The sequence below is a fragment of the Polypterus senegalus genome, chromosome 3 (genome assembly GCF_016835505.1).
Source record: "Polypterus senegalus isolate Bchr_013 chromosome 3, ASM1683550v1, whole genome shotgun sequence".
Taxonomy (NCBI): Eukaryota; Metazoa; Chordata; class Cladistia; order Polypteriformes; family Polypteridae; genus Polypterus; species Polypterus senegalus.
In genome coordinates, this window is record NC_053156.1 from 62,317,661 (window position 1) to 62,332,548 (window position 14,888).

The 14,888-nt window shown below is 38.5% G+C and overlaps 1 protein-coding gene and 1 long non-coding RNA gene across 2 annotated transcripts in view; both read left to right on the forward strand.

Moving 5' to 3' along the window:
• Positions 1–14,888, forward strand: part of LOC120525201 — a 139,350-nt gene that overhangs the window by 19,386 nt on the left and 105,076 nt on the right. The window lies entirely within an intron of this gene.
• On the forward strand, positions 232–2,608 carry gpr25 (G protein-coupled receptor 25). Its single transcript, XM_039747309.1, has one exon. It carries the CDS (start codon positions 376–378, stop codon positions 1,531–1,533), a length of 1,158 nt encoding a protein of 385 aa, XP_039603243.1. The 5' UTR covers positions 232–375; the 3' UTR covers positions 1,534–2,608.

Here is a 14,888-nt window from a genome sequence, read left to right on the forward strand (position 1 = left end):
AAAGAAGTCAGAATCGGCCAAACTCTTCACTCTACCATTCCGTGTTAAGATGCTGCAAGTGCCTGAAGTTAAAAAAAAAAACTCTTTTCAAACTCACTATTTCATTTTTTTTTAATAGTTTACTGTGTAATGTGTGTTTATTTAATTTTTCTATAGAGTCTCTAGCTGTTTGCCATAAAAGGCTCACTAGGTCGTATTATTTGTTGTTCTGCCATCCGGCCTTGCAAAAAAACAACAACTTGCAAAAATGCTGTGTGGTTTCTCCAATCCTGTGACGCTCTACTCTGCAGTTTAAAAGGGGTGACATACCTGCTTCTTTGGCTAAATGTGTTCTCACGTCTCTAAATCTGATCACATTGTTCACCATTTGCCTGCATGGACACCACCGAGAAGCATACTACCTATCCTGTGTCAAACGACATCACCTCTGACTACTATGAGGAGCCTATTTACATAACTGATCTTTCTCAGGAGGCATGTTATGATGAAGGCCTTCCATGGAAATCTGTCGTTATTCCTATTATTTACTTTTTTGTCTTTTTCCTGGGCTTCCTAGGAAACAGCTTTGTGATTGTTGTCATGAGTAGAAAACCAAGAAATAGGAGGTTGGTCGATATATTTGTCATCAACCTGGCAGTGGCTGACTTGATCTTTGTTGCAACGCTACCGTTTTGGGCAATTTCAGCTGCACAAGAGAACCACTGGATGTTCGGTATACATCTGTGTAAGTTGAGCAGTTATATCATCTCAGTCAACCGTTACTCCAATATCTTTTTCCTAACTTGCATGAGTGTGGACCGCTACATGGCCATTGTACGGATGCTGGACTCCACCTTTCTCAGGAGTACTAAATGCGTTCGCCTCATCTGTGGCATTATTTGGACTACATCTGTCATCTGTGGGATACCCACATTGTTCTACAAACACCTAGAGATGAATGAGAGTGGAGAAACGGTCCACTGTGTGGAAGCCACACTTGCTACTGGTTACTGTGAGATTACCTTGAGCTCTTTGTTCCTTGCCTTCATTCTGCCAGTGTCTGTCATTCTCTTCTGCTATTGCTCCATCCTGGTGAAATTGCGTCAACACTTTCAACATCAAAGTATCCAGGCAAAGCTGAAGAGAAAGAACTCGCTCAAGATTGTCTTCACCATTATAATCATTTTCATCATATCATGGCTGCCATTCAACATCTTCAAGGCAATCCACATTATGTCCATCTTTCAGAAGTTATCCTGTACAATGATGATTATCTTGAATCAAGGCATCGTTTTATCTTCTTGCTTGGCTTTTATCAATAGCTGTGCCAATCCCATCATTTACATCTGCCTGGACCACCACTTCAGACACAGGGCAACTCATCTCTGTCTCAAGCGGTTTGGGACATGGGTGCAACAAGGATCTCGGGCAAGTGCAGCTTTTTCTGGTACATCAACAGACAGCTTCTCTGGATACACAACTGGAAGGACTCGCCTGGCATCGCTTGGTCAAGTCTCAACAGTTTCAGAGTATATTAATGGCAGCGGACAGTAGACACCGAATCTCATTTTACACAAATTAAAGCAAGTCATCATGTTTTCTTGCAACCTCTGAAAGGCTAAAATACTCCTTCAATAACATTAACCTAAACATATAGCATTTGATTCTTTTTGCTACACAAGTACTGAAACAGGAACTTAATGAAATGGAATTATCCAGCCAAAGAAATTTGCACCTTAAATGACCTAAGGATTTATAATTGTGTAGAAAATTTATTAGAGTTCTCCTTTGGAAAACAGGTGAGGTGTGATTGGGAAAGCCATTATTTTATTAAACTTCACAACCCACTTTCAATTTGACTGTAGTTGGCACACGGCTTTCAGCTACAGAAGTGCTTAGTTCAAAACACATGTGACAAAATGCATTTTTTTGCAAGCCATAAGTGTAAGGTAGTTGAACAGATGAGGATTTTTGGCCAAATCACCTACTATCAGTGCAGGTTAAATGCCTGGTAACCTAAAGTAATCTGGAGTTTGTACAATTTTATTTTTTCTTTGGGGTAATGAATTTTCACATATGTGCATTTCTTGCTAAGAATACTGAGGGAAGGATTGTGGGGCACAAAAGAAATGTCACACCTGACTGTAAGAAGCCATTTCTTCATTTGGGCTAAGCTATTCCCTGATATATTTCAAAGAGTTACCCAAACTACTTTATTTCCGAGAACTAATTTTTGATCTTTCATCTGTACAATCAATGGAGGAATTAGTTGTCTACAGCAGTGATTTGGCAGCCCACGGTTTACAACCCTCTGCTTATGTTCATTTAAGTCTGATCATTCTCAAATCCAAACTGAATTCTCAGCTGACAAGTTACATTTTCATACTTTGTCATATTGTAACGTACAGTAATTGGATTTTATGCTTCACTTGACTAAAAGGTTGCTTGCACTTTTCTGTAATATTGTATAATTGCATTTGTAATTTTATCATTATGTGCTTTATGGCTTTTTTGAATCTGTAGCTTCTTTTGCCTGTTCATTAATGACTTAAAGGTTTTAGATGAAAGAAAAAAAATCCCTTTGCTGTCCCAATATAAGGTAGAGTATTTTTTAGTTTCTTTGTTACACCTTGCCTGATGAAGGGGCCTTAGCGGCCTCAAAAGCTTGCATTTGTAATCTATTTAGTTAGCCAATAAAAGGTGTCATTTCACCCTACTTTCTGCTGCATCAATCTATGGCTAACACAGTACAACACTCTACTGCTATTGATTTTCTTGTATAACTAAAAATCTTTTCTTTACTAAATACACAGTTTCAGTCCAAGTTTGTTTTGATAAAATTACCAAAAATGTTTGCAATGGAGGGCATTGTGAGACAATGGTTTAAGCGGATGCTTCACAGCTCTAGAGACTTGTATTTGTTTTCTTCTTTTTTACATTCTTTATTCTTGTTTTAGTTTGAAGGGAATGGTTAATGTTTTTTGTTATACTACTTCTATATTTATTGAGTTTCTGAGCTGAACTTCCCCTTGGGACACATAAAGTAATTATCTATCTATCTGATCTGATGAGTTTCTATAAAAAGCCAAACTTCCTCCTGACAACAAATAATGTTCTGTCTATCTACATAACAAATTTAGGATGTGCACAAGAATTCTGTGATGGCCAAAAACACCTGAAATCTTGAAATTAGTTTCAAAATCACAAGCAGTAGACTTGTCAGTTACTAGAAGATACAAAAATATCATTATTTTAGTAATTTTTTTTTTTATTTTATGGAGAATGAGCCCTTCTTTGTGTGGAGATTATACTTCTGCATATAATATGCGTACCTTGAAATCTGCCTCTGCTGTGAATAAGAAACTGCTCCTCTTATCCTGCTGAATATTTGATCACAATCTTCTGGTCTTTCTCCAGTTTTTAAATGTGAACTCCTTGTTATTCCCATGACCTTTTCTTGTTTTAATAGCTTCTTATTCAAGAAATAAGCTCATGTGCACCAATCATTTAAAACACTTGATTAACAAATCTGTGGTGGGCTGGCACCCTGCCCGGGGTTTGTTTCCTGCCATGCGCCCTGTGTTGGCTGGGATTGGCTCCAGCAGACCCCCGTGACCCTGTAGTTAGGATATAGTGTGTTGGATAATGGATGGATGATTAACAAATGTTATTAGAGCTGCACCTTTAAAAAGAAGAGAGCATCCTGTTAACCTCACTACCTCAAGTAGTAGGAAATTTAATGTGCTTCTGTGAAGTCATTTGCTTCCAGTAAGGAGTGCCTTTAATTGCTACCCTTCCACTCACTTTCAGCCTCAGCATCAATACATTTGTGGCTCAATTGTCCAAAAATACAGTAATGGTGGTATGGAGGTGTGGTGGTTTGTGCTGCCGTCCCCTGAATCCAGTATCCTGTATTGAAATCTCACACCTAATGGTTGTCTGTGTAGAGTTTGCACAGTCTCCCCATGTCCTTGTGAGTTTTCCTTCCACATCCCTGTGGATGTTAGTTTAATTGGCAACACCAGTCTTGCTGAGTGCATGAACGTCTCATGCAATTCACTGGTGTCTTGCCCAGGGTTAGTTTCTGCTTTGTACCCAGTGGAATAAGTGAGTTTAAAAGTTTTATGCTGTATTACAATCACTGCTGGTGCTAGGTTATTTTGCACCTTAGACCACACTTATTACAGTAGCGCGCCAACCAACTTTTGGTAGCTAACCTGTGCAGCTTATGATTTGCACCCTAGGCGACTGCCTAATTCTCCTTAATGGTGGCACCAGCTCTGGTTTCAATTACAGAAAAATGCCAACTCCACCTGCAGTGCAACAGCATCTGCTGTTGTTCGCAGAATTACAAGTTCTCCGTAGGTACACTAAGCTGATTTCTTCAACAGGCAATAATAATTTTACCCATTCCTTAAGGCATTAGCTCTAACAGGAATCCTACTTTTAAAAAGGCAATTCAACTTTAAATTTGAACTCACCAATTACTGTGTCTCTCCTCAGTCATGAAGACAAGTTCAAATGAGCTGCAATTGTATTGTTGCTTTACAAAAATGCAGTAAAATATAGCTGACATTACTTAAAAGAAGAAAAGATACGTTTGTGGCAAGGGGGGTTGTACTTGTAACGAGTACTGAGGCGTGAGAAAATGTGTAGGAAGGCTTTCACTTGGCTTGGCCTCACATTTCCATGAATAAAGTTCATGGCTTATTTAGACTAAAAAACCCTAAATGAATCAGAAATCTTACTTCAAGCTAGATAAGGAGATGAATCATCTAGTTTCACACCACGTTTTGATTTCATATTAGAATGAGTATATAGGCATGTGAAAATATTTACTCTAACAAAGTAAGCCCGAGCTTAATATTGAGTCAAAAGCGAGGTTTGTTGTAGACAGAGTGGGGTAAGTTAAGTGTGTTATGAACAGTTTTCATTTTTCAAAAGGAGTACTTCAGCTGGCTGTAAAATAAATATAAAAGTCATATTTATTATTACTATTTATTTAATATTTATTTTATATAAGTACAACTTTAACAATATTCATGTGATTATCTTTACTATAAATGTGGCACCTTGTAAAGTTTAACAACCCATCCTGTAATTCCATTTTAACGTATCTGTAGCAAGCAGCATAAAAACACTGTAGTTAGTGTTGCTGTCTCCCAGGTCCAGTGTCATGGGTTTTATTTCTGAATCTTGTGTTTGTCTGGTTTTACCCCCCACATCTCCAAAGATGTACAGCTTAGGTTAACTGGTGATTGGCCCCTGTGGTTTAGGTGATGTTTGTGAGTGGGTGCTATGATGACTGGCAACCTGTCCAGGGCTTTTCCTGCCTTAAGCTCAGTGCTGCCAGTTAAAGCCCCTCATTATCAGAACAAGAGTCTGTAGTAGCACATGAATGTGGAGAGGTTTTTTTGTCTGTCACCGAGTTTGTTGGTGCTTCAGTTGAGTCTAGCTAGCAGTTTTTAGAGAAGAATTATACAACAACAACATGTATTTATATAGCACATTTTCTTACAAAAGATGTAGCTCAAAGTGCTTTACAGGATGAAGAAAGAGAAAAAAGACAAAATACAGAAATAAAATTAGGCAATACTAATTAACATAGAATAAAAGTAAGGTCCGATGGCCAGGAGGACAGAAAAAATTAAAAAAAACTCCTGATGGCTGAAGAAAAAAAACTAAATCTGCAGGGGTTCCAGGCCATGAGACCGCCAAGCCCCCTCTAGGCATTCTACCTAACATAAATGACCTCAATCAGTCGTCATGGTTTTCAGGCTCCACGTGGAAGAATTAGATGATGATGGTCAAGTGGACCTCTAGCCTTCAGTCTATTAATGTAGGGACTGCAGAAGATTGGGTGGTGGTGACGCAGATCCCAACCACAGAAAACAGGAAAAAGAACAGTATACATAATATACTAGATATAATATACACACTATACATATATACATAATCATTTAAAGCATAATCTACAGTTACTTGTTAATTATTATATTTGCTGCATGCTGCTCCACTGTAATCTATCCATTGACTAAACCTGGAAGGCCCCATTTATGTATTTCACAGTACGGTTACACATGGTACTTAAAATGTAGCTGTTGAAAATAATAGAGTTGGCATGTTTTTGTTGGGTAGTACAATTTCATGTGTGTTCTGTTTATTCTTCTATCTTTGTGCATTAAATAGAGGACTGATTTGTAAGGCCTCCTCTCTACATCTCATCCTTATGTGATTAGGTTACACAGGGGCAATTGTTACTAAATATTGCATGTTTGACACTAAAGTCAATAGAACCAGTAAAATATGATAAAATAACTTTCTTCTAAGAATGTTTTTGGACTAATAAAAAGCCCCTTTATTTTAACACCTGCATCATATTTACACATATACTATACATTCATTTGACCACAAAATATATAAAACTGGAAATTCACAAGCTAGTTTGATTGAGAACCATGAAGTTTGAAATAGCAAGAACCAAAATCAGTGTAAAATCAGGCAACAAAATCATGCTACTTTAAGTAATCTATTAAAAGGAATTGGACAAAGAAATCATGATCAGGTTTTATTTTGTATTGCACCTTACATAATCAGCAATTAGTAATATTAAAGTCTATTTGTATTTTATAATGTACATTTACTGCGGTGGGCTGGCGCCCTGCCTGGGGTTTGTTTCCTACCTTGGGCCCTGTGTTGGCTGGGATTGGCTCCAGCAGACTCCCGTGACTCTGTAGTTAGGATATAGCGGGTTGGATAATGGATGGATGGATGATATGTTTAATAAACACTATAATAAACACGAAATTAAAGTAGAATATGATGGCACAGTGGCTGCAAGCAGCAGTGAAGTTTAATCAATATTTAATACATTATTTAATTGTATGTATTTAATAAGCTTGCACTAATATAAATTAATTCTTATGAAGTACTATTCTTTTATGCATAATTATTATTATTTTATTGTTTTTATTGCATTTCCTTTTATATGTTATACATTCTTGATGTTTGTTCTCTCCATTAAACTGTTAAAAAAAAGTAATTTTTTGGCTCAGCCAGGAGAAAAGCAAAATTCTTTGTTTCCAGAGATTTCTAGCAAGAGGTGAGTGAGGTGAGTGAAGCTCCTGGTTAGAGAATGACTAGTTTATCGTATCAAAACAATTTTATGTTAAAGTTACAAAAAGGGGTTCCAAACTCTGGCACTTGAAGAGTCCTGACGCACTGAAGTATCACAACTGTTGATCTGCTTAAATCTGGTGTGCCCACCCAAAACTTTCCACCCTCTACACTCTGCACACTCTAGCAGCACTTGGAGAAGATGCCAGCTGGAGCACTAAGAACACTTCAGCTAAAAGACAAAGAGAGAGAAAGAGGGCAAGTCTCCTAACCACAGCATCAGCATTTATCCTACTAAATTTTCAGCAGAGCCTGACATAGGTTCTATGCAGAGTGATTATTCAGTCTGAACAAAGTATAAAATTATTATTTTCCATCATATTTGTGTTGTTATCTTGCATCTGTTGTTGCCTTAATGCAGTAGTGCAAGCAGAACTACATTTCCACAGTGGTTTTGATGAGCTAATCGTTCTCTGCGAGACAACGGCATTATTCCTGGGACTGAATGCCTGAATGTTTTTTACATGTTGTTCTCCCCTTTTCATCCATATACTGTAGTCTGGTTTTCCCCCCACATTCCTCAAGACAGGTGTGTTTGGTTGAATAGAGATTCCAACCTGCCCTGTGGAATTGGCCTAAGGCCCTCTCCCGGTTCTGTTTTCTACCTTGTGCTCAACTAGTAACAAAATGGCAGTACCTTGTAATAGGCAACATAATGCACAATTGACAACAAACATTACAGAAAACAATGAGGGCCTGTGTACAAAAACGAAAAGTGTGCAGTTTAGAAACGTAATATTCAAAATTCATCAGAACAGTGGATACCATTCAATGTCCTTGTGGTTTTAGCTATTCATGGCACTTATTGGTTCGTTGTAAAAAAATGTCTCCGAGCCTAGTGGTCTGTGCAATGATGCAGCATACCAACTATAAGACCACAGGAGTTGAGAACAGTTTGTGTGGTTGTAATCTCCTGTTTATGGTTCAGCATTTATTTGAGCAGCAGATGTGTCATTTTCAGTTTGAATTTAATGTTCTGAGCATAAGGCAGGTCTCTACAGATCTGTAATCCAAGGAACCTGAAGCTGTCAAAATAATGTTCACTGATGATTTGTCGATAACCTCATTTGGATTGGATGCCCTTTTGCTTCCTGATGTCTACAATGATTTTCTTTTGTCTTTTGGATAATAATGTTACCACCTTTTTTGTATGCACCCATCTGATCATTTTTGCGTTGCCCAGCTAATATGATGTGATTGGCTAGTTTGTAAGTGTATTAAATAAAATAATCGACTACAAAGCCTTGAGCAGTTGAAATGGGGAGTGTGAGAGGTTCCTGTGTTAAAATCTGTGTGAGTATCATCCTCAGTAAGATGTGCACTATGCAGCTACAGTGTCATGAAATGTGGGAGATTAGCAAAGCCTAACACTATTTTGACATAGAAGAATAACAAACACTGAGCTGTAATGGAGAGAAAGCATTGTTTTCATCAAAAATCAGTTCTGTAGAACACAGAAAGAAAATGGAGTATCCAGAGAAAACTTATGCAGGCAAGTGGATTAAATGCAGACTCCATTCAGAACACTGCCCAAGCCATTCTTTGTCAAAAGAAAAGCTACAATCAATAAATAGCATCTTAATTCTGGTGGACGTCTTGTCTATGTGCAGGGTCAGAGACTCGGTGTCATCCACTGGCCTCATCGTGAATTCAGAGCTGATGGTAATGTCATAAGTGCCTTAAGTCATTATGAAACTCACTTTTCTCATTTTCACATACAGTTTTCTTTTTCTTCAGTCTTTATTTCACTGAACACTGTGGGAAAGTGTCTAAAGGCCTTATCTGTATATCACTAAGACTGCTTTCATTAAAACTATTTTCACTAAAACATAAAATCCATATTTCACTGAACACTGTGGGAAAATGTCTAAAGACCTAAGCAGTGCAATTTTTTCTTTGCTTTAATAAGCATAATAAATTGCATTTTTGACAGTTAAAATGTAGCATCTGAACTAGTTTTTTTTTTTCCACAGATGTATTAATATCGCAAAAACATCATTTTTAGAGTAGAACAAAGGATACACTGTTTCCTTTTTTATATTTGGAGAACTATTAACTTCTCAAAAATACAATACTGTAGTTAAAGTTTTGCTTAGTTGTATATATTTTGATTTTTCTTTTAGAAATTTAAAGTCTTCTAAAGTAAGCGTCCTTGATCTATCAATTAAATACTTTTAAGTGAACTCCATCAATAATAAATGAACGTGTTGTGATGGTGTATGCACGTGTGCTTTTAGATGGACTGCCATTTTGTCCTGGATTGATTCCTAACTTGCATCCAATAATGCCTGAATATTCTCTGGTTCCCTGCAATGTGTAGTGAAATAAGTGAGTTCATAAACTAGATGGATAGATGGCTGGGAGTCTGGCCAGGCTATGGAATGGCCTTCCATTATGGACTGACTCTTGCCTTCAGACCTAATAGTATTGGCTCTCATCCTATGACACAGTATTAATAAATGGTTTTAAAATAATCAAACAGATCATTTTTATTATGTACATATACTGTATAGCTCCCACCTGTAAAAAAAGGCACACTGCCTAGAAATACCCAAATCACTAAAACTTTATTACCAACAAATATCAAGAAGTGAAAAACACGTGTGGGCAAACTAACTTTTTTCTATAATGTTACTCAAATTTCAATCAAATCCGTCAAGGCATTTTTAAAATTTTGGGTTATTTACTTTTTCTTATTGCGGTTGGTTTATGCCTGAATATTGATATATCAAAATGTCTTTCAATAGTGAATGTGTTTCAGAAATGTATACACTGTGTGCACAATTATTAGGCAAGTTGTATTTTTGAGGATTAATTTTAATATGGAACAAACACAGTGCTATCAGTCAATCCAAAATGTTAATAAACCTGAAACCTGAATGTTTCACAACGGAAATGTGAGTGTGAACATCATCAGGGGAATACATATGTGCACAGTTATTAGGCAACTATTAGTGTGCAGATTTATTATGCAACTAAAGGAAAAATGAAAATTTTCCCATCTCACTTGTTTATTTTCATCTGTTATAGTGAATAATAAACAAACACCTCAAAATTTACAAATAAACATCTCTGACATTTCAAAAAAAATAAATCAATCAATCAATGACCAATATAGCCACCCTTCTTTCCAATAACAGTCATAAGCCTTTCCATTCATGTAGTCTGTCAGTTTCTTGATCTGTTGACGATCAGCTTTTTATGGAGCAGTGACTACAGCCTCCCAGACACTCTTCAGAGAGGTGTATTGTTTCTCTCCCCCGTAAATCTAGCGTTTAAGAAGTGCCCACAAGTTCTCGATAGGGTTTAGGTCAGATGAGGAAGGGGGGCCATGTCATTATTCCTTCATCTTTAAGGCCTTTACTGGCTGGCCACGCAGTGGAGAACTTCGATGCAAGTGATGGAGCATTGGCCTGCATAAAAATCATGGTCTTTTTCCTGTATCACTGTTTGAAGAAAGTGTCTTCGAAAAACTGGCTGTAGGTTTGGGAGTTGATTTTGAGTTCATCTTCAATGCAAAAGGTCCAACTAGCTCATCTTTAAAAATACCAGCTCATACCAGTACCCCACCTCCACGTTGGAGTGGAGCTCTGTGCCCATTACTGATCCACAGGTCCATCCATCTGGTCCATCAAGAGTCACTCTCATCTCATCGGTCCATAAAACCTTTGAAAAAAATCTGTCTTCAGATATTTCTTGGCCCAGTTTTGACGTTTCAACTTATGTTTCTTGTTCAGTGGTGGTTGGGTTTCAGCCCTCCTTACCTTGGCCATGTCTTTGAGCACTGAACACCTTGTACTTCTGGGCACTCCAGGTAGGTTGCAGCTCTGGAATATGAAAGTACTGGAGGATAATGGGTTCCTGGTAGCTTCACGTTTGATTCTTCTCAAATCTTTGGCAGCTAATTTGCATCTTTTGTTCTCAACACGTTTCTTGCGACCCTGTTGACTATTTGCAACAAAATGTTTGATGGTTCTGTGATCACACACCAATATCTTAGCAATTCCAAAAGTGCTGCATCCCTCTGAAAGACTTTTTACAATTTTTGACTTTTCAGGGTCAGTTAAATCTCTTTTTTGGCCCATTTTGCCTGAGGAAAACTAGCTGCCTAATAATTCTGCACACCTTGATATAGGGTGTTGATCTCCTTAGGCCACACCCTCCCTCATTACACAAATACACATCACCTGACGTGCTTAAATCCAATAAGCATTCAAGTTAATACAGCTTGGAGTTGGAATATACGCATTAAAAATGATGATATGGTCAAAATACTCACTTGCCTAATAATTGTGCACACAGTGTATATTAATGTATACAGTAGCCATCCACATGGTATCCTACTTTTTCATATTTTTTACCAGACATATTATTAGCTTCTGTGCCCTAAAGATGATCATTGTTTTTGGTCCCACCAAGCTGTTTTGAGAGAACCACAGAAAGACTAATATGAAATGTCAAAGCTTAGGCCTCGCTGGAGTAGCCAATATACAAGAGCGCAAGTATTGCAAAAGTATGATATAGGTGTATGAATTGTCACAAAAAAAAAAAAACGGCATCTAATAGAAGGACAGAGGAGGCTGCTTCCAGGAGCCATGTATTCCCCCTGTCCATAGGGTGGCAAAATCCCCCTGGTGGAACTCCCATGTGTAGCCCTTCAGGGAACATTGGGAGATGTGCAGTAGTCCTGGGAGGCAGCCCTGTTGGGGTTCTGTCAGTGGGAGCTGCTGGGAAACACTGCCCCTACTTTGAGGGACATCCATCTGGTCTGGAAATGCTTCTGATGTGCAATGCTTTGACACATGATGTACTCTTGTGTCCAACCTAAATTACACCATCTCATCTGCACCGGAGTGTCAAGAGTCTGGAGAAGGTGGACTGCACTTGTGAAAGAATGGTGGAAGGAAATGGAAGGTGATCAATTGTATGTTATTATTGTGCTGGACTGATTTAACCCTGTAAGGAAATTCTTATATATTAAACAACCATTCATTTTACATAAAATTCTGTTTCTTGTAGATAGAGAGAGAGAGAGAGAGAGAGAGAGAGAGAGACAGACAGACAGACAGGCACACACACACACACTTTGGTCTGAACACACACCAGAATGAGTATAAAGCAAGATAATTAAAAAAGAAAAGTTCTGACTTGGATGTCACAGTCTCTTTGAAGCATTACGCAGACTTGTTGGTATAAAAGAGCCCTGTAGCGTAGAGACAGACAGACAGAGAAAGAGAGTATGCGATGTCAAAGCTTAAAATTATACCAGCCATCAGAGCTCCATCAACCTGTCTAGCAGCATTAATATAATTTTGAAAAACAAAGAGCTTTTTTTCATACATCTTTATTAATTTCTGGGCCCCTGTAGCTGCAGCTAACTTTAGCCTGTGCATGAATCCAGCCGTGCAAATCATTATTGAAGTAAACTGCAAAGCTGGCCATAAGAAATTACCCACAAGTGATTCGAGGAGTTCAGAAGGTTGCAGAGTGACTCAGAGCGAGAGATGACTTGTGAGAAGACTGAGTCTTGGGCGGAGGAGTTTTGGAGAGCACCGATTGCAGTTGGTACCCGCTGTGGTTAGAAAACATCTAATTTCCCTTGAATGCTGTGCCTTTTGCTTGAGTACTGATTACTCTTTAACTGTGATTTTGGTTTCAGGTCTTCAGTCACAAACTAAAATTGCGAGAGCGGAAAACACATAATGTATTAGGAGGCATCAGTGAGAAAAGAAAAATTAATTGCAACCTGATGATGGCAATTATTTCTATTACCTTTAAAACTATATAATCTATGCTTTATAAGGAGCCCTTGTGGATGACACCCATTGGTACAACACAGGTAAAAATGTACTACTGCCATGGTGTTCTACAATGGAATTTCAACAGTACTCTTTTCTTAATAAGCAATACAGAGCAAATAATGAAAAAACACATTAAATCTTTACATCAGGACCTCAAGATGCACTGCTGACACCTGGAATAATGCACCACATGGACTCAGAGGGCCTCCCATCAGCACGAACTGGAAGAAACCAAGTTTCACCCACCCACATAATGTTTTCCCAGCTCTTCAGCTCCCAGTGTTTTGTTGTTGTCTTTGCTGCATCTCTTCTGTCACGCACAGGAGTGAAATACAGTATATTCTCCCAGACCTATCTAACCATTCATTCTGATGTGTCTGTTTATTTGTGTCAGTTTTTCTCAGGTTGCTGGACTGTGGTGGTGGCACAGTGGTTAGCACTGCCGGGTCATCACTAAAGGAACTGGGTTCAGTTCCAGGCTTGCACATTAGGTGCAAAATTTCATTCTCATCTCCACAGCATTGCTTGTCTCTGTCCATTTTTGTTCTTTAATGATGCTCAAAGTCTGGTTCATTGTTTCATAATGTCTCGTATTGTTTACTGTAATTCCCTCTTCATTGGCCTCCCTGCAAAAATTATATACAGAGGCTACAGTACATTCAAAACTCCGCAGCCAGAATCCTCACCCACACAAAGCGTTCTGCTCACATCTCCCCTGTTCTCTCCCAACTTCACTGGTTACCTGTTCCATCAAGGATTTCATTAAAGATTCTGCATCTCACTTTCAAAGCCCTACATCACCTTGCCCCACTCTACCTCACTCAGCTCCATACACTCCTTGTTGCTCTTTCAGGTCCTCACATAGTAATCTCCTTACTGTCCCATGCACCAGACTCTCCACCCTGGTTCTTCAGTGGTCTGGCCCCTCAACTCTGGAACTCTCTTCCTCAGTCTCTCCGAGGTTGCTCCTCTTTCTACACCTGTAAATCTCAACTCAAAACTTACCCCTTTGACAAACTTTGGTCTCCTGTGTGATCTCTTTTTTTTTTCTTCTCCTCCCCATCTATACTGTATGTAAAGCGGCCTTTGGTTTATGAAAGGCGCTCTAAAAATGCAACTTATTATTTATTATTGCTCACTGTGTAGCCTATATTTGTCCCCTCAATTTTCTACATATGAACTGTCACACACGTGTGCTTAGGAAGCAGCCAACAAGCCCTAAGGTGAGTGATGTTACAAGAGATAAGGGGTCGATTGTATAGGGTGGTCCAGCTCTAATTATGCAATTTTCATTACGCTATAACTTATTAACTTTATTGCATAGAAAAATCACCTGAAAAATCCCAGACCATCGAGAAATGTGCAAACTGACGACAAGAAGAATGGTCTTAGTGCCGAACTGTAATCGTCCCAGCATAGATCAAAGTCATCCAGACGATCTGGATCTGCATAATTAGATCTGGACCAACCTGTATGTACTAACGTCTCTCTCTATCAATAGAACTAAAGAAGAAAAATAATAATTTACCTTCAGTACTTTCGGTCACCCAAAATTTCTACCATTCCACAACCCCGGTTCCATATTCCAGTGATGATGTCACTTCCGGCTCGCCTGAGATGATGTCACTTCCGGCTCCGCCTCACAATGGCACTCTTGGCCTGCCATGGTGACATCACTTCCAGTCCCACAATGATGACATCCTTTTTTTATCAACCAGCTTTTGATGTAATTTCCTGTTATCTCATTTCCTGCCACCATTTTGTTACAAAAACACCTTGTTTTCAGTGCTCAATATCATATGCTTTGGTTTTTTGATCCATTTTGCGCTATTTTTTGCATATTGTCCATGGACATCATGCAGGGTCATTCCCCAACTCTTTTTGAGACTTCCTGAGTCATTTGTTCTATCACAATACTCTTAAAAATAAAGG

What these genes read in the sequence shown, in the direction of transcription:
- gpr25 (XM_039747309.1), top strand. Translation starts at nt 376, where the DNA reads ATGGACACCACCGAGAAGCATACTACCTATCCTGTGTCAAACGACATC.